The sequence below is a fragment of the Schistocerca nitens genome, chromosome 1, assembly GCF_023898315.1.
Source record: "Schistocerca nitens isolate TAMUIC-IGC-003100 chromosome 1, iqSchNite1.1, whole genome shotgun sequence".
Taxonomy (NCBI): domain Eukaryota; kingdom Metazoa; phylum Arthropoda; class Insecta; order Orthoptera; family Acrididae; genus Schistocerca; species Schistocerca nitens.
The window spans coordinates 902,506,694-902,534,049 of NC_064614.1; the positions used below are offsets into that span (position 1 = coordinate 902,506,694).

General features: G+C 37.8%; 2 protein-coding genes across 2 annotated transcripts in view; both read left to right on the forward strand.

Annotated features, from left to right (window-relative positions):
• Nucleotides 1–27,356, forward strand: part of LOC126192273 (dihydrolipoyllysine-residue succinyltransferase component of 2-oxoglutarate dehydrogenase complex, mitochondrial) — a 77,589-nt gene that overhangs the window by 33,199 nt on the left and 17,034 nt on the right. Inside the window, exons 6-8 of the mRNA XM_049932591.1 lie at nucleotides 16,435–16,543; nucleotides 25,635–26,025; nucleotides 26,150–26,348. Coding sequence (XP_049788548.1) covers nucleotides 16,435–16,543; nucleotides 25,635–26,025; nucleotides 26,150–26,348 — 699 coding nt within the window. The remainder of the gene's footprint in view (nucleotides 1–16,434; nucleotides 16,544–25,634; nucleotides 26,026–26,149; nucleotides 26,349–27,356) is intronic.
• LOC126192289 (uncharacterized) lies at nucleotides 5,527–6,306 on the forward strand. Its single transcript, XM_049932592.1, has 2 exons — nucleotides 5,527–6,108; nucleotides 6,190–6,306. The coding sequence occupies exons 1-2, from the start codon at nucleotides 5,679–5,681 to the stop codon at nucleotides 6,291–6,293; spliced, it is 534 nt and encodes a 177-aa protein (XP_049788549.1). The 5' UTR covers nucleotides 5,527–5,678; the 3' UTR covers nucleotides 6,294–6,306.

The window sequence follows — 27,356 nt, forward strand, 5'->3', positions numbered from 1 at the left end:
TTTATGGCACCGAAGCAATGACGAACCGCTCATGGACAGCACCAAACTTCGAACAGCGACATGTCGTAACTAGACTTTCTATTCACGGCTTTCATCATCTAATCTGCAAAAACAAAACTTATCACGACCCAACCGCAACATGTGTATGTGAACTGTGTAACGAAGCCTGTGAACGATATCACATAGAACTGTGCAGTAAAAGAGTGAAATCGATAAATGAATATGCAAAAATGTAAAATGTAAATGTAAAATGTTAAGCAAAGTAACTGTATATGGCTATTTGGCTGCAATTTTATTAAATAAAAAATTTCTGGACTCTTGATCTGACAGATTTATTTTCATTACAATTTTCTTCAATCCATTCACCGAAATATTTAAATTCTTTTTCTCGAGAGATGTAGTTATTACCAATTTTGAGATCAGAAGGTGCATCTTTGATGTCAGTCGTAATTTTTTTTTTTTTTTTTTTTCAAATGAAATTTCTAATCCTATTTTTGCTGCCTAGTCTTTTAATAATTCTAGCTGTTTCTGTGCATCAGTAATGTCTTGTGCGTTCAGTGCCATGTCGTCAGCAAATGCTAAACAGTCTAATTCTAGGCCCTTACATTTTGGTCCCAGTCTGTGTGCTGGTGCACCTGCTTTTCTCCATTCTTGAACAACTTTTTCAGGAGCACAATTGAAGAGCACTGGGGACAGTCCATCCCCTTGTCATACTCCTGTGTCTATTTCAAATACTGTGCTCAAATCTCCCATAAATTTTACTTTGGATTTGGTCTCCATGATTGTTTCTTTTATGATGTTTATTGTCTTTTGATTTAGTCGAAATTCTGCTAACGCTTCAAAAAGGGATTCTTGGTCTATACGCTTTTTTTAAAGTCAACAAACGTGATGGCATAACTTTTGTTTGAAGTACTATGCAAATATTTCATCGAGTTTTTCAAGTTAAGGATTTGTTCTACGCACGAACATAAGTATTTTGCAATTTAAGGGATCATATTTAACAAAACACTCGGCAGATCTTTCTCTCACTGCAAGCACAGTTCATCCCCCGCTACCTTATTACCTAATGCATTCATTATTCATTATGGAAGAGGAGGAAGACTTTTAGGGGTTCTTTGGTTGTGAACTGCATTGCAAGAGGTACGTCCATAAGGAAGAATGGATTTGTGTGTGTCAGTGTGGTGTTGTTCCTCCAGGCTATTGCCAGCATGAGCCCATAATGAACCCAGAACAACTACATTTTCTCCATTCTCTTTATTTCAGTGCTGCACAGAAAGCTTAGTTACTAGCTCTTCTACATTCATTTTGATGCTGAGCACAGGCTCAAGAAGTTTCTCTGTTGTCTCTGTTGGTGTCCTGTACTGATAGACTGCAGCACTGCCAGTAGATCTGCTATGGTGTCCCAGTGCGAGAGAGTCCTTTGGTGTGCAGGGCATCTGCCAGTAATAAGAATGATCTTTTTTTCTGTGGCACCCTCTCAGTGTTTAAGCTCCCAAGAAATTTTGTATAAATTTTAGCATTCAACCAGTGGTTGCTAATAAAATCGTAGGTGCACACTATGGTTTCTAAATCACCTGGGAGTTTAAAATTTTCCCCATTATCAATGACAGCAACTTTCCTTAGCTGTCACTATTAACACACAAGGCTGTCATTCTTTCTTTCTTTTTTTTCCCTCCATTATATTTTCCACTGGTTTTAGAGGGGGTAAATTGTAAAAGACCACCATTCCACCAACATTGAAAGTGTTGCTGGACTCGTATCCGATATCAGATATGGCAAAATATTCTAAATTGGTGGTAAGACAGGTTACGAGATACTTCTTTTTTACCAAATAGTTCTGCCAGGCATTTGATGTACTGAATCCTTCAGTCCCAAGCTTCAGGGGAAGGCAGCGATGTATGATGTTTTAATGTAGAAACTGAAACTGCCGTGGCCTGTCATGAATTATGATGGTGTATTGTTGTGAAGAAAATAGACAACCCTTGATCTACTTTTCAGAAAGGATTAAAGAAGCAGCACAGCTGCAACCTCAAAACACACTGCAGCTCCCATTTTTCTGACTCCCATTGTCATGAGCATTGTATGGAATGCCAGAATTGAAAAAACTGAGGGGAACACTGAGTTTAGTGTACACACCCTCAGTTCATGTAATTGTAGAGACTTCTAATGGATAACTCTGCAGTTAAACTAATAATGTACCGTATTTACTCGAATCTAAGGTGCACTTTTTTTCCGTTTTTTTTTTTGTAATCCAAAAAACTGCCTGCGGCTTAGAATCGAGTGCAAAGCAAGCGGAAGTTCTGGAAAATATCGGTGGGTGCCGCCACAACTTACTTCTGCCGTCGAATACATGTAGCGCTACATGGGCATGCTTTGTAGGCACAAAGATAAATACTGGCGCCAAAACCTCTGCGTCAGGAAACAAATTAAAAAAAAAAAGGTGGAAGACGAGCTTTTTTCTTCGCCCCGAGTTTCGACCACTGCATTTTCATACATTAACCAACGAAGTAAATACAAATTCCGTATTGTTCATCTTCAAATGTAGCAGCATTTCAATGTACTATGAAAATCTGACTGGAAAGACTGTTTGGGATGTTTGTCAATATGGCCAACTCTACGTTTTGAATTTTTTTCCTATCTGTGAGAAGAGATGGTTGCTAATAGGAACTTTTATAAATTGTGAATCACATGTAGTATTCTCGTCACCATAAGAATAATACGAATATAAACATTTTGCCATGTATTGTTTCATGTTTGCTGCTATCTCATTTAAATCCTGTCTGCCTAATAAACTGCAAAACTAGAGTGAGACAACAGCAAACGCGGAAGAATATACACATCATATCATGTCATGTTTATATTCGTATTACTCTTATGCTTAATAGTGATACAGTCAGAAATGAAGCACGGCAATTGACTAGATTTTTAAATCTAATATGACTCTAATTTCTGTGTAGAATGTAATGTACTAAAGAGGCACCTGCAAAGATTTTCAAACGGAGAAACATTTTCGCTAAACTCTCGTTCAGAACATCTTCTATCATACGCAGTCTATTATTTGGTTCTTGTTGATCAGTATCAAAGAAAGCAGCAGTGTAAGTAACAACAAATAGCAGTTTCTTGCCATTGTTTCGCTAATGAGACGATTCCTCTTTTTTTTTTTTAAAATTGTAAGCGGCGGTAGCGCACAAAAGCAAGCCACGCCGCGAGCCGCGACAGGCCATAATTACACACTATCAGAATGCGACAAACAATGCATGACACAGTACAGTAATGCATTTTCAGCTTAGAGTGATGTAAACACCTATAACAAAGAAAACTGCACTTATCAGATCAAAGAAAAATAAGCAATCAATCCAAACAAGACAAGGCACGTGGAAAAGGAAGGGTACCCGCATAAATATGGACGGAGTGCCTGACGCATAGCAATGGCTACCTGGTAAAGCTTAACCGCTAAGCTTACGACTCGAACCAAACTACTGTAGCTGTATCGTCATTCATTCGACCTAAATTGTGTCTCATGTTACAATGGACCAACTATGTTTCGATTTTGAGATGCGGCCTATAACTTTTCTCTCCCCTTGAATTTCCAGTCTCAAATTTCAGGTGCGGCTTAGATTCGGGAAAATTTTTTTTTCTTGATTTTGAGTCTCATTTTTCAGGTGCGGCTTAGATTCGAGTGCGGCTTAGATTCGAGTAAATACGGTATAGGCCGCTTTAAGTGATGAAGCTTGAATGTTCATCCTTTTTAATGCAGGTGGTTTGTGAGTTCCTGCATTCAGGACCGCTTACTTGTTTTTCAGTAGACACTGCACAAAAAAGGCAGTAGCAAATCATATTTCTTCTCCATATTGATGATTTGAAAATTCCAACTGTCTTTGACATCATTTGAAGGGCTGGCGGGATAAAATCGACAAGTCTATCAATTCTTTAAATGAATGTTTTTATGCCCTACTATACATTGAACCAATGGCTTTTGAATGGTGGTGTTGGTTGCGGGATAAATGGCACCGGTCCTTCTAAAATTAAAAAAACAAGAATACTCTATACGGGGATAAAGGAGATCAGCCCATTCCGTTTGATCAATAAAAGGGTTCAGTCCAAAGATTCATGGGAATTGCGTGAAGACTGGGATCAGTCTCAGCACTTGTTGCGCTGTGAACCATGACTCATAGGCACATGTAGACTTGTTTCTAGATTAGCCCACAATATTGTCCTCAGTCTCGCAACAAGACGTGAGTGAATAAGAAGCTCCGATAGTTAGTGTACAATAGTGTGTGTTCATTGCAGTTTGTGCTGCTAAACTCAGGCAAGTGGAGTTTAATGCACAAAGTTTGTGGCTCTTAGTTTGCTTTTAGTGCATCACAGTTCAGTGCTAAAACAGTTGACAAGTCTGCAGGATTCACAAACAGTGGATTCACAAACAGTGGAGAATGATGCTGATGAGTTTCTAAGAAGTTCAGGGATGAAAAAAAGAAAAGTGAGTGGTAGAATGTCAGATGTAAGGAAAAAAATCAATCTAATGACTCATGTCCTTGGCCAAAATTGTGAATGTCGACTTTGATGTTTTGAAGTGGTACCAAATTCAGTAAAACATTTGATACTTCGACAGTTTAATCTCATGGAAAGTAAAGACAAGCAAGACACTTACATTAGCGGCTTGATATCTGTTCTTCCTGTACAGCGTCGACGTAATCGGAAACCAGCAGCAGAGGCTAGAACTAATTCGGCCACTTTTAAATACAGAGTCCGTGGTGAAAATGATGAGGGCCAGGCAGTAGAGTATGACGTTTGCAAAAAGGCTTTTTGTTCTTTTCATGGAATAGGGGAAAAAACGAGTAGAACGTTTTTGCACTGGTCTGGCAGCTACTGGATTTTGTGCAAAAAGCAAACAAGGAAAACATGATGTTAGGCCTCACAAGATTAAGGATGATGATGTAAATTTAATCAGAAACCACATTAAATCATTTCCTTCCAGGAACAATCATTATGGTTTGAAAAATTCCAAACAAACTTACCTGCATCAAGATTTGAATGTAAAAAGAATGTTTGAATTGTTTAAGGAACAAAATCAAGGAGTGAAGGTGCTCTACCACTACTACAGAAAAATCTTTTTAACAGAATTCAATATCAGCTTCGGTTATCCACGAATAGACACTTGTTCTACTTGTGATGAATTTAATTCGAAAGTTAAAGGTTTGGAGACTGAAAGAAAGAACTGCACAGATATGGACAAAAGAAAAGAAATAGAAAACTAATTACATCGATTAACGACATCAAACACACTTCACAAAAGAAAGGCTCAAACTTTTTACAATAGAAAAAGTGCAGCAGGTCGTGATAGTCGGACTTCTGTAGCAAAAGAAGCCATTTGCTTTGATTATGGCAGAAATTTACTAATCCCAAATGTGTTGACTAATGATGTCTATTATAAACAACAGCTGTCTTTGCATGTTTTCAATATCACAGTTTTATCATCAGGTCAAAGTTATTTCTACTTATACACCGGGGCTGTGGGAAAACGAGGAAGCAATGACGTGTGCCCTCTTCTACGCGACTTCTTTTATAATCACATTCCACTAGAAGTCAAGGAAATACACTTCTTTTGTGACACATGTGGCGGCCAAAATAAGAATTTCACCATATTACATTTTACACATTATTTGGTCCACCATGAGATGCACTTTACCAAAATCACTCTCACTTATTCAGTACGTGGCCACAGCTACTTAGACTGTGATAGACAAATGGCTTCATTAAACCCAAAAGCTTGGCTTGAGACACCTGAAGCTGGGAAGGAACACTTTGAAGCAGCTTGGCGAAAACCTTCACCCTTTGTAGTTCAACTTATAACAGAAAATGAACAAAACAGTGATCAGATTGTGGGGCAAAACATGTTTCGGAAATGGACAGAACACCTAACTCCACTCTATGCAAAGAGGAATTTTCCAATTCGGCCAATACGAGAGGTAAGGACTGACAACACCACTGAAGACATTCTTTACCAGACCACGTACAACAGAGTGTGGGAAAGAGTAGTCATTGTGAAAAGGAACAATCGGCCACCACAAAATGAAGAATTCATTCTACGAGGCCTCTCCTATGACGGTAAGTTATTTTCATTGGACCCTTTTATAAATTTCATTAAAGAAAAAATTAGATTCCTAATCAGTTGCCCTTTTATTTTAGGGCCCATTCCGATAAGTGCAGCAAAATATAAAGACCTACAGAGTTTGGACAAATTCTGTGAACCTAAAGCTAGGATCTTCTTTGAAAACCTTCAACACAATTAAGCAGGAAGACAACACTCTCTGATCATAGTTTGTATAACTACTTAACTTGTAACAGTTGAAAGTTGATTTAACTGTAATACTATGTGAAAAAAATAAATGTCGTTTGAAGTATTATTATTTTATAAATAGTTTCTCTTATTGAAACAAATGGGATAAGTCCTATGGACTAATCACCTTTTTCCCACAAAAGCTTGTACTTCAGACTATTTTTGGAGGAAAAAATACCTAATAGCCTTTTTTTTTACCGTACTTTTTACTACAAATTGTAAATCTATATACTTAAAACTACTAAATAACTAAGAAAAATTAAAAATAAACAAATTTGGTTTCAAATCATTGTTTTTGCTCTCCTGAAAATTTTTTGAAAATGGACATATCCCATTTATCACACCTGCCCTTCATTTGTAATGGTCAGTTTCTGCTAAGTATTAAGCTTTCTCCTCTTAAAGCAGTCTTCCTTAAAACCAGGTTTCAGTGACATGTTCTTATGACAGTTTCACTGGAACCAATGGAAATATTCGTTAAAAGTGGAATTCATTAAAAGCTGTTCTTTATTGTGCTTTCTACTGCATGAGGTTGGATGATACCCAGATATCCCTGTATAACCATTTTTGTACAAGACAGCTGAGTGACTTCAGCTGTTCAGTATGAAATGTAAAATTAAAAACACTTTTAGCCATTGTATATTTTGATTTAATTTATTTATGTGATCAGTTTTGGCATTTCACTATGCCTCCTTCAGGCTCCTTGACCAATGTGTAGGAGGAATCCAACGTCATGTGCAGTCAGAATAGGGACCGGCCTTAAGCATCTGGTATCTGTAGATTTCTGGTTTCAACAGTGCAATTGTATCACTCAAAAAATAAAAGTCTTTGTGGACACCTAGTGTATGGGGATGGAACCCATCCTGATCCAGAGAAAATAAGAGCAGTCACAGATTTTCATTCCATGACACACTCATAATGTGATATTTTTTCTTGGAATGTGGGTATATTAGTGGTGCCCTTGCTCAAATCTACCGCATTGAGAGACCAAATTTACCTGGAATGAAGTAAAGAATGATCTTTCCATGTCCTTAAGGAGGCATTGACATCTTTGGTCCTAGCAGTGGGTGATGAGACAGGACTTCACACTGACACTAAGAGGTTGTGGTATAGATGCAGTTCTTGAGCAAATTCAGGTGCTGAAAAAGAGATAGCGTATGCTTCTAGAGGACTCTCAAAGTCTGTGACGAACGACTCTTCAACCAAGAAAGAGTGCCAGGCAGTTACTTGGGCCATCAATGTGTTCTGGCCATATTTATTTGGAAAACTATTCAGCATTGTGGGGGGGATCATTAATCTCTATGCTGGCTGAATAGCCTGAAGGACCCATTTGATCGACTGGCAAGATGGGCTATGAGGCTTCATTAGTATGACATGGCAGTAGTATACTAGAGCTGATGCAAACAAAGGGACGTCAACTAGCTTTCCAGGAATTATTTGGCAAGACACAGGGGCATGGATGAAATGTCGGTTGTCATTACACTAAATGACATTGCTGCTGAACAGAGGGAAGATCTAGCACTGTCAAAAACCATAGAAGCTATGGAGGAGGAGGGGGAACTGACCAAAGGAGAATTTATGTTAATAAATTAACATTGTACAAGAGGAATTATGTTCTAATGGGGCAGAAATGGTTGCTTATCAGCCCACCTTAACTGTGGCCAGCTTTCCTGGAAGTATTTTTGTGATGCTTCAACATCTGGTTGTCTGGAATTTGCGAAGATTCTATACAGAATCCGATACATGTACGTTGGATAGGTAGTCCCACTCAAGTCACTACGTGAGCCACTGTAGGGAAGGATGTGCCACAATTGCCTCTGGCACATCTGGTACCAATTGGTACCAATTCTGCCTGCAGCAAACCATTCCACTGAATTGGAACCAATCTCTTGGAGAGATTCCCAAAGTTGGCAACTGAGAGTCAATGAATAATAGTCTGTTCTGGCTACCTCATGTACTGCTACTACTACTACTACTACTACTACTACTACTCCTTGGCTCTGCAGCCCTTGAAGGGTGTTGGCCTGCATCACAATATCCTGCCATTCTATCCAGTCCATGGCTTTTCATCTCCATCTTCTGACACCCAGCTTTTTCATGTCTTCTTCCATCCCGTCCACCCATCTCTTTCTGGGGCATCCCTTCCATTGTCTGCCTCCTGCCTTGTCATCAAAAATCTTCTTACATGTTCTGTCTTCCTACATTCTGACCATGTGTCCTGCCCATTGCAGTCTTCTTATTTTAATGGAAGTGATAATGTCAGGTTCTTCAAAAAGTTGTTCTCATTCAGCATTAGTAGGGATGCGCCAACCTTCTTGATCGTATATTGGGTCGTATATTTTACACAAAACCTTTCTCTCCCAAATTTTAAGGATCTTTTCCTCATTTGCAGTCATGGTTCATGTCTCGGCACCATACATAACAACTGGTCGTATAATTGTTTTGTAAATGAGGACTTTGGATTTTTGTGATAGAAATGAGCTCCTAACCATCGGTAATGTGGCAAAGTAGCATCTGTTTCCTGCTACTATTCTAGCTTTCACCTTGCTGCTGATGTCATTTGTCTCCGTGATAGTCAATCTGAGGTACCTGAAGTCTCACACTCTTTCAAACTCCTTGTCAGCTATTCTGAGATTTGGTAGGTTTTGCTGGTTGGTCATTGCCATATATTTGGTCTTTTCAACATTGACTATCGGACCATGATCCCTTTCACCTCTCTCCAGTTGTTGATAGGCATCAGCCAGCACAGCAGTGTTTCGTGTGAGTAACGCCACATCATGTGTGTAGGCTAGGTACTGCAGTGAACAATCAAAAATGGTTCTCCCTCTATTTATCTCTATCTGACTTTTTCTAGGTAGAGGTTGAATAGCAGTGAGGAGATATCATCACTCTGTCTCAGTACCTTCTTCACTTCCACTTCTCTGAGATTTTGCCCTATATTTTTACTTTACAATTGATTTCACTGAGGGTCGTCATAGTAAGTTTAATGAGCTTCTTAGGTATTCGTGCCTCTTCCATCACATTCCAGAATGTCACTTTTGATATGCTATCATAGGTTTGTTTAAGATGGATATAAAGCTGATATATGTTTATTTGATGTTCGTAACATTTTTCAAGCACTATGCGTAATGTGAATTTGATCAGTTGTTGACTTATCTTCTAAAGCCACTCTGATAGTCTCCAATTCTCTCTTCTACAGAGGGAGTAAGCCTCCTAGTTAGGAGGCACTATTTTGTCACCAAAACTGTGCAGTCTGCTGAAGCTCTGGAAATTGCAAGGTTATTTGAAGAAGACACCATTCAGGAGCACAGGGCACCCAATATGACAATATCTGATCATAGAAAAGTTTTCATTTGAGACTAGAGACAGTGGTAGTTTCACATTGCAACATCACCCACAGGATGACCACCAGAGACCTCACAGAACACTTTAATGAGACATTGCTGGATATGCTCTCAACATATGCCGATATCGAACAGAGAGGTTGGAATAGAGTACTGTCCTTTGTGACATTCACGTACAACACAGCAAAGCAAGACACATCATGCTTCGTGCTGTTTTTTCTGCTCTATGGTTGCAAGGCCAAGATGACAATGTATGCACTGTTCCCGTTTCATCTAGACAATACTCAGGATGCCTACTTGAAACCCATCATTACCAGTACCAAAGAGGCAAGACAGCTGGACCTTGGGCACCCAGGAGAATGACTCAAGAGATGGAAGTTTTACGTCTTTGGAGAAGTGGTGCTATTGGAAAAGTTACTAAAGCACTACTTTTTCAACGTCACATACAATGTTGAGGATTTTGACCCTTCATCAAGAAGACAAAATAGCAGAGAGGCCGTCCGTGTTCTCTGTATGAAGTTCTACAAGTCATGAGGCAGATATCAGGTATGGGGTCAACTAGTTAAGGAAACTGAAGACCTGCTCTATGATTGCAAAGCTTCGATGAGAGGAGCTAACTTTATGCTCATCATAGAGAAGAGGATGTGACAACATAACCAGAATGCAAAGATCTCCAAGTACTACCATACAGAGGACAATTGACAAGATCTAGATCCAAGATAATGAATTGGCTCAAGTGAGAACTTATGAAACAGTGGGTTGCAGTTTTTCAGGAGAGGGAGAAATGCCATAAGCAATGATGCAGGCATTGTGGTAGAGCAGTTAGTGTCACTGGCTGGTATGCTGCAGATTGACAATTCATACCCGGCCACCAGCAATTGTTTGCTGTTTAGTATCTACTATTTTTGGAAAGTTCTTGAAATTTCTTGTGTTTGTAATTTTGGTATATTCCAGAATATTTGATATTTGTATAAAGAGCAACTCTCTCCATCCAGGAGTTCAGGTCTGTTCTGACTATGTGTTGTTGTAATTGTTGCTGTTCATAATAAACATGCTTTCCGTGTCAGGGTTTGTACTTTGACGAGGACCCCTCTTTCAGATTTGAACTTTGAAGTGTTGTAACATTGTGAGTGCATTGCCCTTTGAAGAAATATTTTGACTATCAGTATTTACGTTGTATGTAGTTAGCATAAGTGAATTCTGGGACCAGAAACCTGAAACTTACTGCAGCCATTAAAATTCATCACATGACATTGATCAAAACCCACAGTTGGATTTGTAGCATGATTGAATGGGAGCATTGAATTATTTTTATCATCCTCAAGTGCAGAAAATATAACATGCTTGACTTCAGTTGCACTTCTCAGGCATTTTTAGAAATTTAGGTTCAAAGTTTTGCAAGCATGTTGAATAGAATATGAGAGCACCAACCATCAAGCTGCAGTGTTGGTGCAAATGGTTAAGGCAGCAGACAAGGAGTCTATTTGTATTGTGTTCAAGTCTTGTCATTTTTCTTTTTTTTTTCCCCTCTAATCTGCCACCAATCACTTGTCCCAGTACAATGAATCTTGTTTCTCCAGAAAGCAACAGTAATATAATGATAATCATAGTGGTGCAGTCAAGCTAGGTGTAATAAGAATTCATGGTGAAATGAACATTTATTTATCAATAAATTCATGTTTATCACAGTGAAGTCATTTCAGGTTCAAACAAGGTGCACTGTATTTGAATTGCTTTTGGAGCATCAATAAAGAGAATCTATGCTTCCTATTCATGGAATGGCCTGGGGTCTCCAGCTTTCCTGTCTGCTGTGTTGCAGATCGCTTTCTCTTTGATACTAAAAGTAACCAAATTAGAGCCTGTCACTCACACCACAGATTCTCTTTCATCTTGGAGCCTGAGAAACCTACCCATCTGTTTTAACCTCCTCCAACTTGTCCCTCTTTCCTCCCTGTTGAAGCAACTAATAGTTCCAAAAGCTAGGCTAGTCTCGTGTACTTTTGTGTGTGTTTATTGGCAGTACTAAATATTTCACCTCCATGTAACTTCTGATTAGCAGTTGTATCTCATAATTTAATAGTGTCATCTAGTGAATTTTTATTTCAGGACAATAAAACAGATACTTTCTAAATTCTAAAACTTAAACTATGTATTGAATTTTGGTAAGTAGCATATGGTTGAATTCAATAAAAGTGTAATTTGTATAGCTACAACAAGGGCAGGTATGTCATTGGTGTTGACTTTCTTACATTTAATTAGTTTAAAGACCAAATTAAGATATCTTAAAACATTAGCTTCTAAGCTATAACAAGTAAAACTGTACCAAAAAGCCTGGCTGTTTTTACCATATTTCAAACTACTTCAAAAGTTCCTAATATAATATTAACAATCATCTTCAGGAAAATCTACATCTTCTAGTTTAAAGTGCTGTGTGATACTGTGCTCTTTCATTAACATGCACAAAGAGATTTACTGATATCCTTGTTTTTGAAAAGAACACACCCTAAATTTCCCAAAAACCAACTTGACCCTTTTATGTACATAATTTAATAACAAAGCAAACAGTTCATCTTACATAAAATAACATTATTTTGGAGATTTCAGGACACAGTTTTCTATTATGTATGGTGTATTTTAAACATAACAATTTACAGTGTTGCTTTTTAGCCTGTTTTTGTGCACCACACCTTTCCACTTCGTTTCTTGCATCTCTGAGAGCACACTATAACTAGTTGTTGTTTCCAACTCTTCCCTATTTCTATCTCAATCTGCTTTAAGTAATAGTTTCCTGTTGATAGTCGGGAGAGTCCTGATATATTGGGTTGTAGTTCAAGATCTCCACTTGTATGCAGGATTGATATATACTGCATTACTGTTAGGTGCTTTCCTTTTGTAAAATGAACATCACTTTCTTTAAATCACAAGGGAGCGCATGAGTAATTTTGTCATCGAGCAAACCATCCTAACCATTTGGATGCAATTGAGCTGGCACAGCAAAAACTTGCTGCCACTAAGAACCATGCCTGCACCATTGAAAGAGCAATACTTGAACTACACTCTCTGCTGAGAAAGTCAGGAATGTTGTTGTTGTTGTTGTCTTCAGTCCCGAGACTGGTTTGATGCAGCTCTCCATGCTACTCTATCCTGTGCAAGCTTCTTGATCTCCCAGTACTTACTGCAACCTACATCCTTCTGAATCTGCTTAGTGTATTCATCTCTTGGTCTCCCTCTATGATTTTTACCCTCCACGCTGCCCTCCAGTGCTAAATTTGTGTTCCCTTGATGCCTCGGAATATGTCCTAGCAACCGATCCCTTCTTCTAGTCAAGTTGTACCACAAACTCCTCTTCTCCCCAATTCTATTTAATACCTCCTCATTAGTTATGTGATCTACCCATCTAATCTTCAGCATTCTTCTGTAGCACCATATTTCGAAAGCTTCTAGTCTCTTCTTGTCCAAACTATTTATCGTCCATGTTTCACTTCCATACATGGCTACACTCCATACAAATACTTTCAGAAATGACTTCCTGACACTTAAATCTATACTCGATGTTAACAAATTTCTCTTCTTCAGAAACGCTTTCCTTGCCATTGCCAGTCTACATTTTATATCCTCTCTACTTCGACCATCATCAGTTATTTTGCTCCCCAAATAGCAAAACTCCTTTACTACTTTAAGTGTCTCATTTCCTAATCTAATACCCTCAACATCACCCGACTTAATTCGACTACATTCCATTATCCTTGTTTTGCTTTTGTTGATGTTCATCTTATATCCTCCCTTCAAGACACCATCCATTCCGTTCAACTGCTCTTCCAAGTCCTTTGCTGTCTCTGACAGAATTACAATGTCATCGGCGAACCTCAAAGTTTTTATTTCTTCTCCATGGATTTTAATACCTACTCCGAATTTTTCTTTTGTTTCCTTTACTGCTTGCTCAATATACAGATTGAATAACATCGGGGAGATTCTACAATCCTGTCTCACTCCCTTACCAACCACTGCTTCCCTTTCATACCCCTCGACTCTTATAACTGCCATCTGCTTTCTGTACAAATTGTAAATAGCCTTTCGCTCCCTGTATTTTACCCCTGCCACCTTTAGAATTTGAAAGAGAGTATTCCAGTCAACATTGTCAAAAGCTTTCTTTAAGTCTACAAATGCTAGAAACGTAGGTTTGCCTTTTCTTAATCTTTCTTCTAAGATAAGTCGTAAGGTCAGTATTGCCTCACGTGTTCCAGTATTTCTACGGAATCCAAACTGATCTTCCCCGAGGTCGGCTTCTACTAGTTTTTCCATTCGTCTGTGAAGAATTCGTGGTAGTATTTTGCAGCTGTGGCTTATTAAACTGATAGTTCGGTAATTCTCACATCTGTCAACACCTGCTTTCTTTGGGATTGGAATTATTATATTCTTCTTGAAGTCTGAGGGTATTTCGCCTGTTTCATATATCTTGCTCACCAGATGCTAGAGTTTTGTCAGGACTGGCTCTCCCAAGGCCGCCAGTAGTTCCAAAGGAATGTTGTCTACTCCGGGGCCTTGTTTCGACTAAGGTCTTTCAGTGCTGTGTCAAACTCTTCACGCAGTATCGTATCTCCCATTTCATCTTCATCTACATCCTCTTCCATTTCCATAATATTGTCCTCAAGTACATCGCCCTTGTATAGACCCTCTATATACTCCTTCCACCTTTCTGCTTTCCCTTCTTTGCTTAGAACTGGGTTTCCATCTGAGCTCTTGATGTTCATACAAGTGGTTCTCTTATCTCCAAAGGTCTCTTTAATTTTCCTGTAGGCAGTATCTATCTTACCCCTAGTAAGATAAGCCTCTACAGCCTTACATTTGTCCTCTAGCCATCCCTGCTTAGCCATTTTGCACTTCCTGTCGATCTCATTTTTGAGACGTTTGTATTCCTTTTTGCCTGCTTCATTTACTGCATTTTTATATTTTCTTCTTTCATCAATTAAATTCAATATTTCTTCTGTTACCCAAGGATTTCTACTAGCCCTAGTCTTTTTACGTACTTGATCCTCTGCTGCCTTCACTACTTCATCCCTCAAAGCTACCCATTCTTCTTCTACTGTATTCCTGTCAATTGTTCCCTTATGCTCTCCCTTAAACTCTGTACAACCTCTGGTTCTTTCAGTTTATCCAGGTCCCATCTCCTTAAATTCCCACCTTTTTGCAGTTTCTTCAGTTTTAATCTACAGGTCATAACCAATAGATTGTGGTCAGAGTCCACATCTGCCCCTGGGAATGTGTTACAATTTAAAACCTGGTTCCTAAATCTCTGTCTTACCATTATATAATCTATCTGATACCTTTTAGTATCTCCAGGGTTCTTCCATGTATACAACCTTATATCATGATTCTCAAACCAAGTGTTAGTTATGATTAATTTATGCTCCGTGCAGAATTCTACCAGACAGCTTCCTCTTTCATTTCTTACCCCAATCCATATTCACCTACTGTGTTTCCTTCTCTCCCTTTTCCTACACTCGAATTCCAGTCACCCATGACTATTAAATTTTCGTCTCCCTTCACTATCTGAATAATTTCTTTTATTTCATCATACATTTCTTCAGTTTCTTCGTCATCTGCAGAGCTAGTTGGCATATAAACTTGTACTACTGTAGTAGGTGTGGGCTTCGTATCTATCTTGGCCACAATAATGTGTTCACCAAGCTGTTTGTAGTAGCTTACCCGCGTTCCTATTTTCCTATTCATTATTAAACCTACTCCTGCATTACCCCTATTTGACTTTGTGTTTATAACCCTGTAGTCACCTGACCAGAAGTCTTGTTCCTCCTGCCACCGAACTTCACTAATTCCCACTATATCTAACTTAAACCTATCCATTTCCCTTTTCAAATTTTCTAACCTACCTGCCCGATTAAGGGATCTGACATTCCACGCTCCGATCCGTAGAACGCCAGTTTTCTTTCTCCTGATAACGACATCCTCTTGAGTAGTCCCCGCCCGGAGATCCGAATGGGGGACTATTTTACCTCCGGAATATTTTACCCAAGAGGACGCCATCATCATTTAATCATACAGTAAAGCTGCATGCCCTCAGGAAAAATTACGGCCGTAGTTTCCCCTTGCTTTCAGCCGTTCGCAGTACCAGCACAGCAAGGCCGTTTTGGTTATTGTTACAAGGCCAGATCAGTCAATCATCCAGACTGTTGCCCTTGCAACTACTGAAAAGGCTGCTGTCCCTCAGCATCACCCGACTTAATTCGACTACATTCCATTATCCTCGTTTATTTTTTCCATTATCCTCGTTTTGCTTTAACTCAGGCATGTGGGAACCAAAAGAACATGGAATGGAATGATGAGAACATTGAGAAAGTGCACCCGTAAAATCACAGGCGTCACATCCTTGAAACATGTGAAGGGAACAGGTTAGATGAATTATCCTTTATGCTATTGTTGGACTATAAATGTATTTCAAAATGGTTAAGGCTTTCATGGCCACTTGTTGACATACTACCTGGTGGCTTCTGTCTAGTGCTCTTTTGCCAACATTTCTTTAATAAAAGTCAGCTGAAGATCCCAAGACAGAATCCAACATGCAATACAATAAAAAGCACTTGTTACTATATAAATTCATCACAAGTTATGTAAAAATGAACATGTTAAACAGTATCTACCATGTCTTGGTTGACATTGTTATGCTGTTGAACAGCAGAGAGTGTAACTGATTAGCTACACATCATCTCTAGTTCTGTATTATGTTCTATATTTCAGACATCAGTGCCTGTTCCTTCACCAGCGGCTGGTGTGATAGAAGAGCGGTTTGTGGAAGATGGAGCAACAGTTAAAGCAGGACAGAAGTTGTTTAAACTCAAAGTAACTGGTATGTAGATGCAACTTACAGAAGTTGACAAAAGATTATAGAAGCTAAATATTATGCTCCTTGTAGTTGTTCACGTTTTTATTGAAAGACAGAAAGTTTACATGGTGATCATAGTGAACAATAGTGGCTGAGCAACTTTGTATGCATCTCTAGTGATAACTATTTATGAAAAAATTGAGAAACTTCACATTAGTGTCGGAAAATTGAGAGAATGAACTAATACTGAAGTGATGGTTTTTCTATTTTATAACTATGAAGGAGTATTTGAAAACCTAACTATGGTGCTTTTAGCCTTATAACTCTTTTTTGGGGAAAGAGTGGTAGGAGTTACTGAAATCTGCACCAACATGACAAGTTCTGTTGGGTCATTTCATGTCAAAACATCCAGAAATTTTGGGAAATGACACCCATCATCACGCAAATCCTTGAAATTTTGGCTAGTGGAAGTTTACCTAGATATATTCACATTTCCAAAATGTAAATGTTGCAGGTCAATTACTTTTTCACTTACGATAAAAAGAAGTTTTATAGATTCAGGAATTCAGGCTTTCATAGATGAGCTCCTTTAAAATTTAAAAATGCTATAGTTCCTACAGCTATTCCAGTGGAAGCTTGAATTTTTTTTTAATTGAAGAGGAAGGTTTATATTTTTATAGTCATGCTTCTTGTAGTGAATATCCATCATCTACATCTCAGAAAAAATTGTAAATAATTTGTTTTGAACAAAATCCATGCATGGACATTACAATTTTTTAAGGTATTCCCCCCTCATAGATACCTTTGAAAAATTTACAAAATTATTATAAATATTCCATTATGTCACACAAAAAGAATCAGTTCGTAGAAACAGTGGGAAGTGTGAATAACAATGTTACTGTAAAAGAAATATTGAAGTTGCTAATTCATGACTACCATGTCACCACTAAATTGCTGAAGTTGGCTACACTGGATTTCTGTCAGAACAAATCATATCTGAGAACATTGTTTTATTGTCACTACATGGATTGCATCATCCAGTTCCTTTGTTTTGAGTCATGTGTTCACTGAGCATACAGTTCCGAGTTCTTGTATTGAGTTGTACCCAGAGTCAATTATTGGTTAAAAATTCAATTGTTGCAGTTTTTAACTATTCATTCCAAAACAGAAATAAGTCCCCTAATGTTACAATGATAATGTGAAATACTATGTAAAGAAACAATGGGATAGAACAATTTTTCATTATTTAAAGGTTACACCAATCATCTTTTGAATTATTTACAACAAACATTGCCTTTATGACTGAAGCAGTATGGAAAATACAAGAAGGCAGTGTTTTCTTGGACACTATCTGCAAGATATATGTGATAATACCCTGACTTGTGCAGATGAACTGACCAGTGAAGAACAAGAACTTTTATTATGGCGAAGCAACATTCATACTGTGATTTAAGTGTTTCATGTGTGTGTTTTAAACACAAAGACAGGAACCTGTGCAGATTCCCTCTACATAAGAAACTTTGCTGTGATCCCTTCAAGTGCCATAAATGATCTGTTTCATCTGGATTGCATGAAATTAGTTTAGAAAAGGCAAAGACCTTCAAAATGAAGGGCTTTAGCGTTATTCCTGGGGAGAAAATGTACCCAGCCTATATCAAACATATTAATGAAAAACAAGCAAGTGGCGACTCATAACCAGACTATATAAATGACAGTAATGTGAAGGTGCAGACTCCTGAAAAATCTGTGCTCGGTACTAGCTAACTAGCTTAGGAGTATCTCCTGCAAAGATGCATTCAGTTGCTTGGCATAGTCGGTATGTAGCAGCCAAGCGAATATTGGAATCTGCAGCTGGGGCTCTGAAAACTAAAGTTTCACATACATATCAAGTTGAGCTGGCTGCTGATGCAAGCACTATCCCTGACAGTGATTTAACAGAACTGGAAGAAAAGGCAAAACATTGTGATGAACTCATGGGCAAAATCAAACAGAAAATTGAATATGCAAATAATTGTGAAAAAATTCAGTTACTTTTGTGCCACCAACTTGGTCTTGATAGAAAGTCAGTTGCAATTTTCAGGTTTCTGAATATTTGGTACAACAAGCAAGAGCTCTTTTAATGGAGAAGGATATTTTATCGATGGCTGGGCAGAAAAGAGGAAAGACATTACCACGTGATACAGTGCAAAAAGTAAAGAGTTTTTATTTGGATGACGAAAACACAAGAATAATGCCTAGGGAAAAGGACAAAGTGAGCACCAGCAAAAGTACCTATGAACAAAAACTTCTTGTTTTAAGTAATTTAACTGAACTGTATTCCCTTTACAAAAAAAAGTATCCTAGAGACAAAGCAGGAGTCTCAAAATTTGCTTCTCTTTGACCAAAACAGTGTATACTTGCAGGGTCATCAGGAACACATACCGTATGTGTGTGCATTTACCACCAAAACGATAAATTGCTTCTAAATTCTATTTCTATTAAAGAAACATACCTAGATGTAATTAAAATAATAACATGTAATATAAATAACCGAGCCTGTATGCTTCGTCTGTGTGAAAAATGCCCCACCAGTTATTAGCTTCAAACCCACTTAGAAAATGAAATAGAAGACGATCCTGATGTGCTGGTTAAGTACAGGCAATGGGTATCAAGTGAGATGATGACTTTTAAGTGTTCGAATCACTCCCCTATTTGAATTCTGTGACACACTAATTAAGAAAATTGTCCACACTCTTTTATTTCTCAGTCACAATCTGATTATCTGAAAATGAAGAAGGAAACACTGATGAAGGATTACTGTTAATTTTAATGGATTTCAGTGAAAATCTCAATTTTGTTGTTCAAGATAAAGTAGAGGGGTACCATTGGAACAATGACAGCTGCACTCTTCACACTGCCATATATACATTACAAAAATGACATAAAGTTGCATGCAAAAAGTATTTGTATTGTTTCTGATGATCTAGAACATAATGTTGCCTTGGTGTACCAGACTCAGAAGACTGTATTGAATTGTTTTAAGTGTGAATTTCCTGTAATCCATCTTGCATATGTTTAATATTTCACTGATGGTTGTGCTGCACAATATAAAAATTGTAAGAATTTCAGAAATTTCTACTAGCATGAACACGACTTCAACATAAAATGCAGCTGGTCATTTTTTGCTATCAGCGATGGCAAATCTCCCTGTGATGGTATTGGTGGCACTGTTAAACGATTTGTCACAAAAACAAGTTTGCAAAGAGTGTATAAAGATCAAATACTTACAGCTTCACAGGTATTCGAATTTTGTCACAAGAACCTGCACGGTATTTCAGTTCTCTTTGTTTAAAAGATAAAATGGCACAAGTCAGACAATATCTTTCTCAGCACTTCACAAGTGCAAAAACAATTCCTGGAACACGATCTATGCATCACATTGTACCAATATAACCAACCAAGATTGGAGCAAAAAGGCTGAGCTGTGATACAGACTTCAGTATCTTGCATGATTTCTCAGATGCACTTCTGCCATTAATGCCAAAATGCACTGTGCAGCCCACCTGCTATGTTGCATGTGCATATGACTCTTCTTGGTATTTGGGAATTCTTGAGAAGGTGAATTGTGAAGAAGAAGAAGAAGAAGAAGAAGTTACAGAAGGTTCGTGCATCCACATGGACCATCCCCATCCTTCTGTTGGCCTGATAATGATGGTTGGAATGCAGATTGCAGCACGAGCATTTTGTGCAGTGTTGACTATATTGGCTTTTGACAAAATGCTTAAATATTATAAACAAAATGCTATGTATTTTTACATTGAGTTAATTTGGTTATGGTAGAGGTAAGAAAGTATCCTTGTGTCATTCAATGTACAAGTTGCCCCATATTTTATAATTTGTTTCATATATTGCAATTTTTGATCAAGTTGGATATTACGCGTACTTATGTTGTTAATGTCTCTTGGTATTTCTCTCCACTCACTCACTCACTCACTCACTCTCTCACACACACACACACACACACACAGAGAGAGAGAGAGAGAGAGAGAGAGAGAGAGAGAGAGGGGGGGGGGGGATACCCAGTGCCATTCATTTCTCAAAACTGATTTTTTGTTGAAACTTCCTGGCAGATTAAAACTGTGTGCCAGACCAAGACTTGAACTCGGGACCTTTGCCGTTCAGGGGCAACTGCTCTACCATCTTTTCAGCAAGGTTCGCAGGAGAGCTTCTGTAAAGTTTGGGAGATAGGAGACGAGGTACTGGCAGAAGTGGAGCTCTGGGGATGGGGCGTGAGTCATGCTTGGGTAGCTGAGATGGTAGAGCACTTGCCTGCGAAAGGCAAAGGTCCCGAGTTTGAGTCTTGGTCCAGCACACAGTTTTAATCTGCCAGGAAGTTTCATATCAGCACACACTCCACTGCGGAGTGAAAATCTCATTATGATTTTTTGTTGATGAAACTTTATTATTTATAGATCACTTTCTAATTTTTTTCAGTGTTTTCCATAGGGGCGGGGCAATTGCCCAAAATATTTTTTTCTAATTTAACAGTAAAATTAAATCAAATTAATTTACAAAAATGTAATTGAACAATTCGAGCATGTTTTCAGACACTACATGTCCGAAAGTATATTCAGGGAATAAACTGTCAGCATACCATTTTTTGTTTAAAAACTACAGCCAGTTTTCAGATTTTTACAGTTCGCTTTGAAGTTACGCGTTGCGTCAAACTTTCAGCAATTGCTACCAACAGATGTATAAACAGCAATAAAAATTGGCAGAAGTTCATGATATTAGACACAAAAACAGTACACAAAATCTCAGTTCACAACTAGATAATATGTGTCATGGCCTGGATGACTTGACATGGAATGATCCTGTTGTTGTATTAGAAAAGTGTATTTTTGTTGATTGTCAGTTTTATATATGCTGATGAGCCAAAGGATTATGACCACATGCTTAATAATGCATTGCTCCCCCATACAGGCCCATATCATTGACATCAATATGAAGCAGGATTTTTGAACAGATATTGTGTTCCAACATTACAATTACCTCGAAGAGGATGGTCTGTCAATGCACATCAACATGGATTTATAAAAAGTCATTCTTGTGAAACACAACTAGCTGTTTACTGACACGGGATGTTGAGTGCTGTTGACAAGGGATTTCAATTTGATTCCATGTTTCTGGATTTCCAGAAGGCTTTTGACACTGTACCACACAAGCGGATATTAGTGAAATTGCGTGCTTATGGTATATCGTCTCACTTATGTTATTGGCTTTGTGATATCCTGTCAAAGAGTTCATAGTAACTGGCAGAAAGTCATCGAGTAAAACAGCAGTGATTCTGGCATTCCCAAGGTAATGTTATAGGTCCTCTGCCATTCCTTATTTATATAAACAATTTAGGTGACAATCTGAGCAGCCATCTATGTTGGTTTGCAGTTTATGCTGTGCTTATCATGTGGTAAAGTCATCAGAAGATCAGAACAAATTGCGAAACAATTTAGAAAAGATATCTGTATGGTGCGAAAAGTGGCAATTGACTCTAAAATGAAAAGTGTGAGGTCATCCATATGAGCACTAAAAGGAATCTGTTAAACTACGGTTTCATGATAAATCAGTCAAATCTGAAGGCTGTAAATTCAGCTAAATAATACAAAGGAATTACAATTACAAACAACTTAAATTGGAAAAAATATAGAAAATTTTGAGGGGAAGGCAAACTAAAGACTGCACTTTATTGACAGAACACTTAGAACATGTAACAGGTCTATTTAAGAGACTGGCTACACTACACTTGTCCATCCTCTTTTGGAGTACTGATGCACCGTCTGGGCTCCTTAACAGATAGAATGAATAAGAGTGCATTGAGAAAGTTCAAAGAATAGCTGCACGTTTTGTATTATCCCAAAGCAGGGGAGAGAGAGTCATGGACTTGATACAGGATTTGGGCTGGACATCATTAAAACAAAGGCGTTTTTTGTTGCAGTGGGCTCTTCTCACAAAATTTCAATCACCATCTTTCTCTGAATGTGAAAATATTTTGTCGACATCAACTTACATAGGGAGAAACCATCATCATAATAAAATAAGGGAAATCAGAGCTCGCATGGAAGAGATATAGGTGTTCGTTTTTTCTGCGTGCTGTTCAAGACTGAAATAATAGAGAATTATTATGGAGGTGGTTATAGGAACCCTCTGCCAGATACTTAAGTGTGATTTGCAAAGTATTCACTTAGGTGTTAGCATGTAGATGTAGCTTACCCTCTATACAGCATTGATCAAGCAACCATTATCACTTGTTCTTGCATTTTATAAAAATTAGTGTTAGGTAGTCAGCACCATGACAACAAGGCTGATGCGAAAATGGCTGTCCATCCGCCCCAAATCAGTTGGCAGATGTTTGTGGGAATGGAAGCCTGATGTTGGTTATTCATAATGATAAGTGTCTTAAATATTAGTGTGAATTATATTGAAAAGTTATATAGAATTTCATTTAAAAAAGTTAGAGTTCTTACCAGTGTTAAATCTTGGTTAAATGTTCACATAGATACAAATATTGTGCCCTTATCAATGTGATGCATTTCTTCTTGTGGATATCTTTAATTAAAGCATTTTTTTTTCGGCTGTTAAGTCTTGTACTGTAAATGACTCTTAATTCAGTTTCTTGTATGCTTGCATGATTCCGCCAACATTTCAAACTTTTGTATTTGTTCTATTTTATCTATTAATCATGGTTCTTGCTATATATTTTGGAGGAATTTTCATATTTATCCAGTGCTTGCAACCTTTCACCGAGGTATACTAAGATTCTAGTATTGTTTTTCTACTGCTAATGTAGTATTCACCTAAATCCTACGTTTGACCTAGTGCATTGCATTGTGTACTGGTGGATCCCTCTTCTGGGGAACCACATATTTCACTACTCTTATAACACAAAGATTCCATATTCCAGTTTCACTAATTCGAAACCATTCCTTAAATATTATTTCTTCTTTATTAGAATGTGATGCTAGAGTTCCCTCACTGCTTGGCAAAAGAAAGTCTTCAAGGCCTGAAATTTCTAATTGTTTTTTATATATGGTTATACTAATGTATTTCAAACAATGGAAACTCCAGGTAGGAATATCAACAATGTAGGAAAAGAAAGACTGCTGCTTATTGTAAAGAAGAGATGTCAAGTTGCAGAGAGGCACAATTAAAAGACACTTGTACAAGAAAAATACATGTATGTGAGTGTCATTTAATTGTGCCTGTCTGCAACTTGACATGTCTTCTTTATGGTAAGTGGCAATCTGTCTTTACCTACATTACAGCCACCATCTATCACAAAACGAAAAAAGTGGTCCAACTAAAACATTCATATTTCTTTACATACTACACGAATATGTAATAAAAATGGGGGTTCCTATTTTAAAAAAACGCAATTGATATCTGTTTGACCTATGGCAGCACCATCTAACGGGCCAACCATAGTGCCATCTCAATGGACCATCCTGTATAAGGTGTTGCATCACTCTGTGTAATTTACGTAGTATTGTAAGGGGCCTGTAACATGATATGTGAAATGGAAAAGAAAAAGATATTGCTTGTCAAAAATTTTGAATTTTGAGCTATTATAATTTTCACACTCTACATTAAATTCTGAATAATTTGAAGGAAAAAAGCGCTCTCTCTAAATTTGAGTGAGTCATGACAAGTTTAATATTGGTGATGGACAATGGGTGTTTTGAGATAATGCTGAAGTTTCACTTTATTGGCATAGTTTAATTTGACATATTTAAGAAACAAATTCTGCATTTGTATTACCCTTAAAATGTCCGTTGTCAAATGATACAGACTTTTTAAAGTTAACATTACTTAGTAAGAGGTTAACCCCTTCAGATCTACAGCACGTTATAGTGTACAAACATTTGATACCAAATAAATTGGCCAGAAAAAATTAGTTTATCCTGCACAGCCTTTTTTTTTTTATTAAAAAAAGCCGTTAAGGGACCGAAAAGAGTCTAAAATTTTGAATTCACTAAACCCCCAAAAATATATTACTGAAATCTCATATTTTGTAATGGCCAAATGATTTGATTTTTTACTTCTAAAACACTTGTGTCTGAAGGGGTTCAAGTTCCATCACAAACAGCATTTTGCCTCCTATTTGGCTCTGGAATATCTGGCTGATATGGTTCATTCCACCGGATCCTTATTGTCACTGACTTGAGGTTCTGGTTCGAATTCTGATTCTACTTCAGGACACAGAATGTCTTTTTATTTATCTTCAAAACCAGTCCTGGTGCTTCTAAAAAGACAATCTTTTCAATGTTTTGTCATCCCTGCTGGAATTACTGCACCAGGAAACCCAGCAGGTTCATTTTTTTTGGGAAAGATGCGGTGCACAAATCCATTTCCATCAGTGTCCATTTTGCAATGTACAGTATCTTTGAAGCTAACAAGCTCAAAGTGGATATGTTTAGTTATGTGAGATACTTCGTTAGCATTGCTATTCTTCAAGACAGCCATATTTATTCACAGCAACTGCAACTTTTTTTCATTTCTAGCAGCAACAACAGAGGTAACATGTGTTGTAGTTGTAGATTTTTGCTGCTACAGTAATGCCAGCTGTTAGCTGGCATTTTAAGGCTGCCAACTGCAAATTGGTAACATCTGTAGGCATTTATAACTGTCTTGTAAAAATTAATCACTTGTGTTGACTGGCATTTTTCTTTTATCCAAAGCTATGCTGATCTCCTTAAAATGCCTATAAAATTCAGGAAATACTATTTTGTGAAGGATAGCACACGCAGATGCGAGATTTAGTACGGGAACCTCTTGTCAGGCTAGTCCTTTTTGAGAAGACTGAAATCAATTGCTTTTAAGGATATAATTGATTCCTGTTGGGTTAAAAGATCTTTTAAATTGATATGAGCTTGTACAAAAGAAGTAAATTACAGCAATATGCAAAAAATGAAAATAGTTATTTTAGACATTATCGAACATTTTTCTTGTACTGAAAATTTTATTTCTCCAACGGGAAGTCCCTTTTCAACTTCTGTCTCACATATTATGATATCACATACTTACATCTTAAGATTCTCCTTTTGTTTTTTGTTGACTGTAAGTAACTGAAGATGTCTCACAGGTGCTGCTCCTGCAAAGCCGAAGGCAGAGGCGGCAGCCAAGGCTCCATCAGCAGCTCCACAGCCAGCTGCAGCTGCTGCGGCTCCTCCTCCCCCACCACCGCCTCCCTCTGCTGCTCCCAGTGCTCCAGCACCTAGTGCTCCTCCCAAACCTCCACCACCAAAACCACAGGCACCAATGAGTTCCATTCCTGTGGCAGCCATCAGACATGCACAGGCCATTGAGGCAGCCACTGTCAAAGTTCCTCCTTCTGATCCTACGTCAGAGATCTCGGGAACACGAACAGAACAACGAGTCAAGATGAACAGAATGCGGCAACGCATAGCACAACGTCTGAAGGAGGCACAGAATGTTAATGCTATGCTAACAACATTTAATGAAATTGATATGGGGTTGGTAAACAAAAAGTTGTTGATTACGTTTTTCTGTAAAATACACTTTTTTACAAAATTAACCTAATGTGTACAATCATGGGGAATACATTTATTAATTATTTAAAGCACATTTTTTTTACAGAAATATAATGGAGTTCCGGAAACAACATATGGAGACTTTCCAGAAGAAGTATGGCATTAAGTTTGGTTTCATGTCTGCTTTTGTAAAAGCGTCGGCATATGCTTTGCAAGATCAGCCAGTGGTAAATGCTGTGATTGATGGCAATGAGATTGTGTATAGGGATTATGTTGACATCTCTGTTGCTGTTGCTACACCAAAAGTAAGTTTTTTCTATTTTTTTTTTTTTCACCTTCAGCTGTTAACTTCTTGCTTTATTCTTAGTAAAGCTGCACGATTTCGGTTTTAAGCCATTTTCAGCTACACTTGATGTAAATTATGGTAGGGAATCATCAAATCTGTGATGGCAAATATAGCCATATGGTCCTCTTGCTCTATCTTGAATGTAAATATATGTACTTAGCCTAGAACTGTCAACATCGATATAGGAAAAACTGTAAAGTTGTGTCGCTACTTATGAAAACACATTCCAGGTTAAATTCACATTCACTTCTAAGTAACATGTATTCCCACTTGCTGCACATGCTATGACTAAACAACAGCTTATTGAACTGTAATTAGACAGAATTACCTGCAGTTTTTGCTAATGGAGTTTATCCTTACCACTGGCAGATGTTTCTCATCACATATACTGAAGGATGTTGTACTAAAAGTTAGTGTTCCACCACATTGCATTGTGCCAGTATTAATGATATTTAATTAAAGTGGTAAGGAAGGGGGAGGGGTATGTGAATTTGCCAAGGTTGTTCGTAAGTGTAACCTGTCAGTTCACTGAATTTAATATTAATGGGCTTCCCTAGGTAGTAGTCAGCAATGATGCAAAGATGAGTGTTGAATTTTTCAGGCCATTCCATCCTAGGAATTTTCAAGTTAGTGTTCCATTATTGTCACTTAAAATGTCAACTTTGCATTGACAGTAAGGATGTGTTTTCTTCAATTTTTGAGTGTTCTCCACAAAGTCAGTGATGGAGTACATGTTTTGTCAATACTGGAAAGTTCACATCAAATACATAGATTCTTGTTGTTAGAAAAATAACATTTTATGTAATGGGGTGATTACTTGCTGTACCCAGGAAGTTTGCACAGTGTACGTATGTTTAATAGGTTTTTTGTGTGTGTTTGCAAGTTCAATTTAGACTAAAGAAAACAAATGAGAGGTGTGAGTATTATCTAATGATTGGTTTAATAAGTCTTTGTTGCAAAATACTGG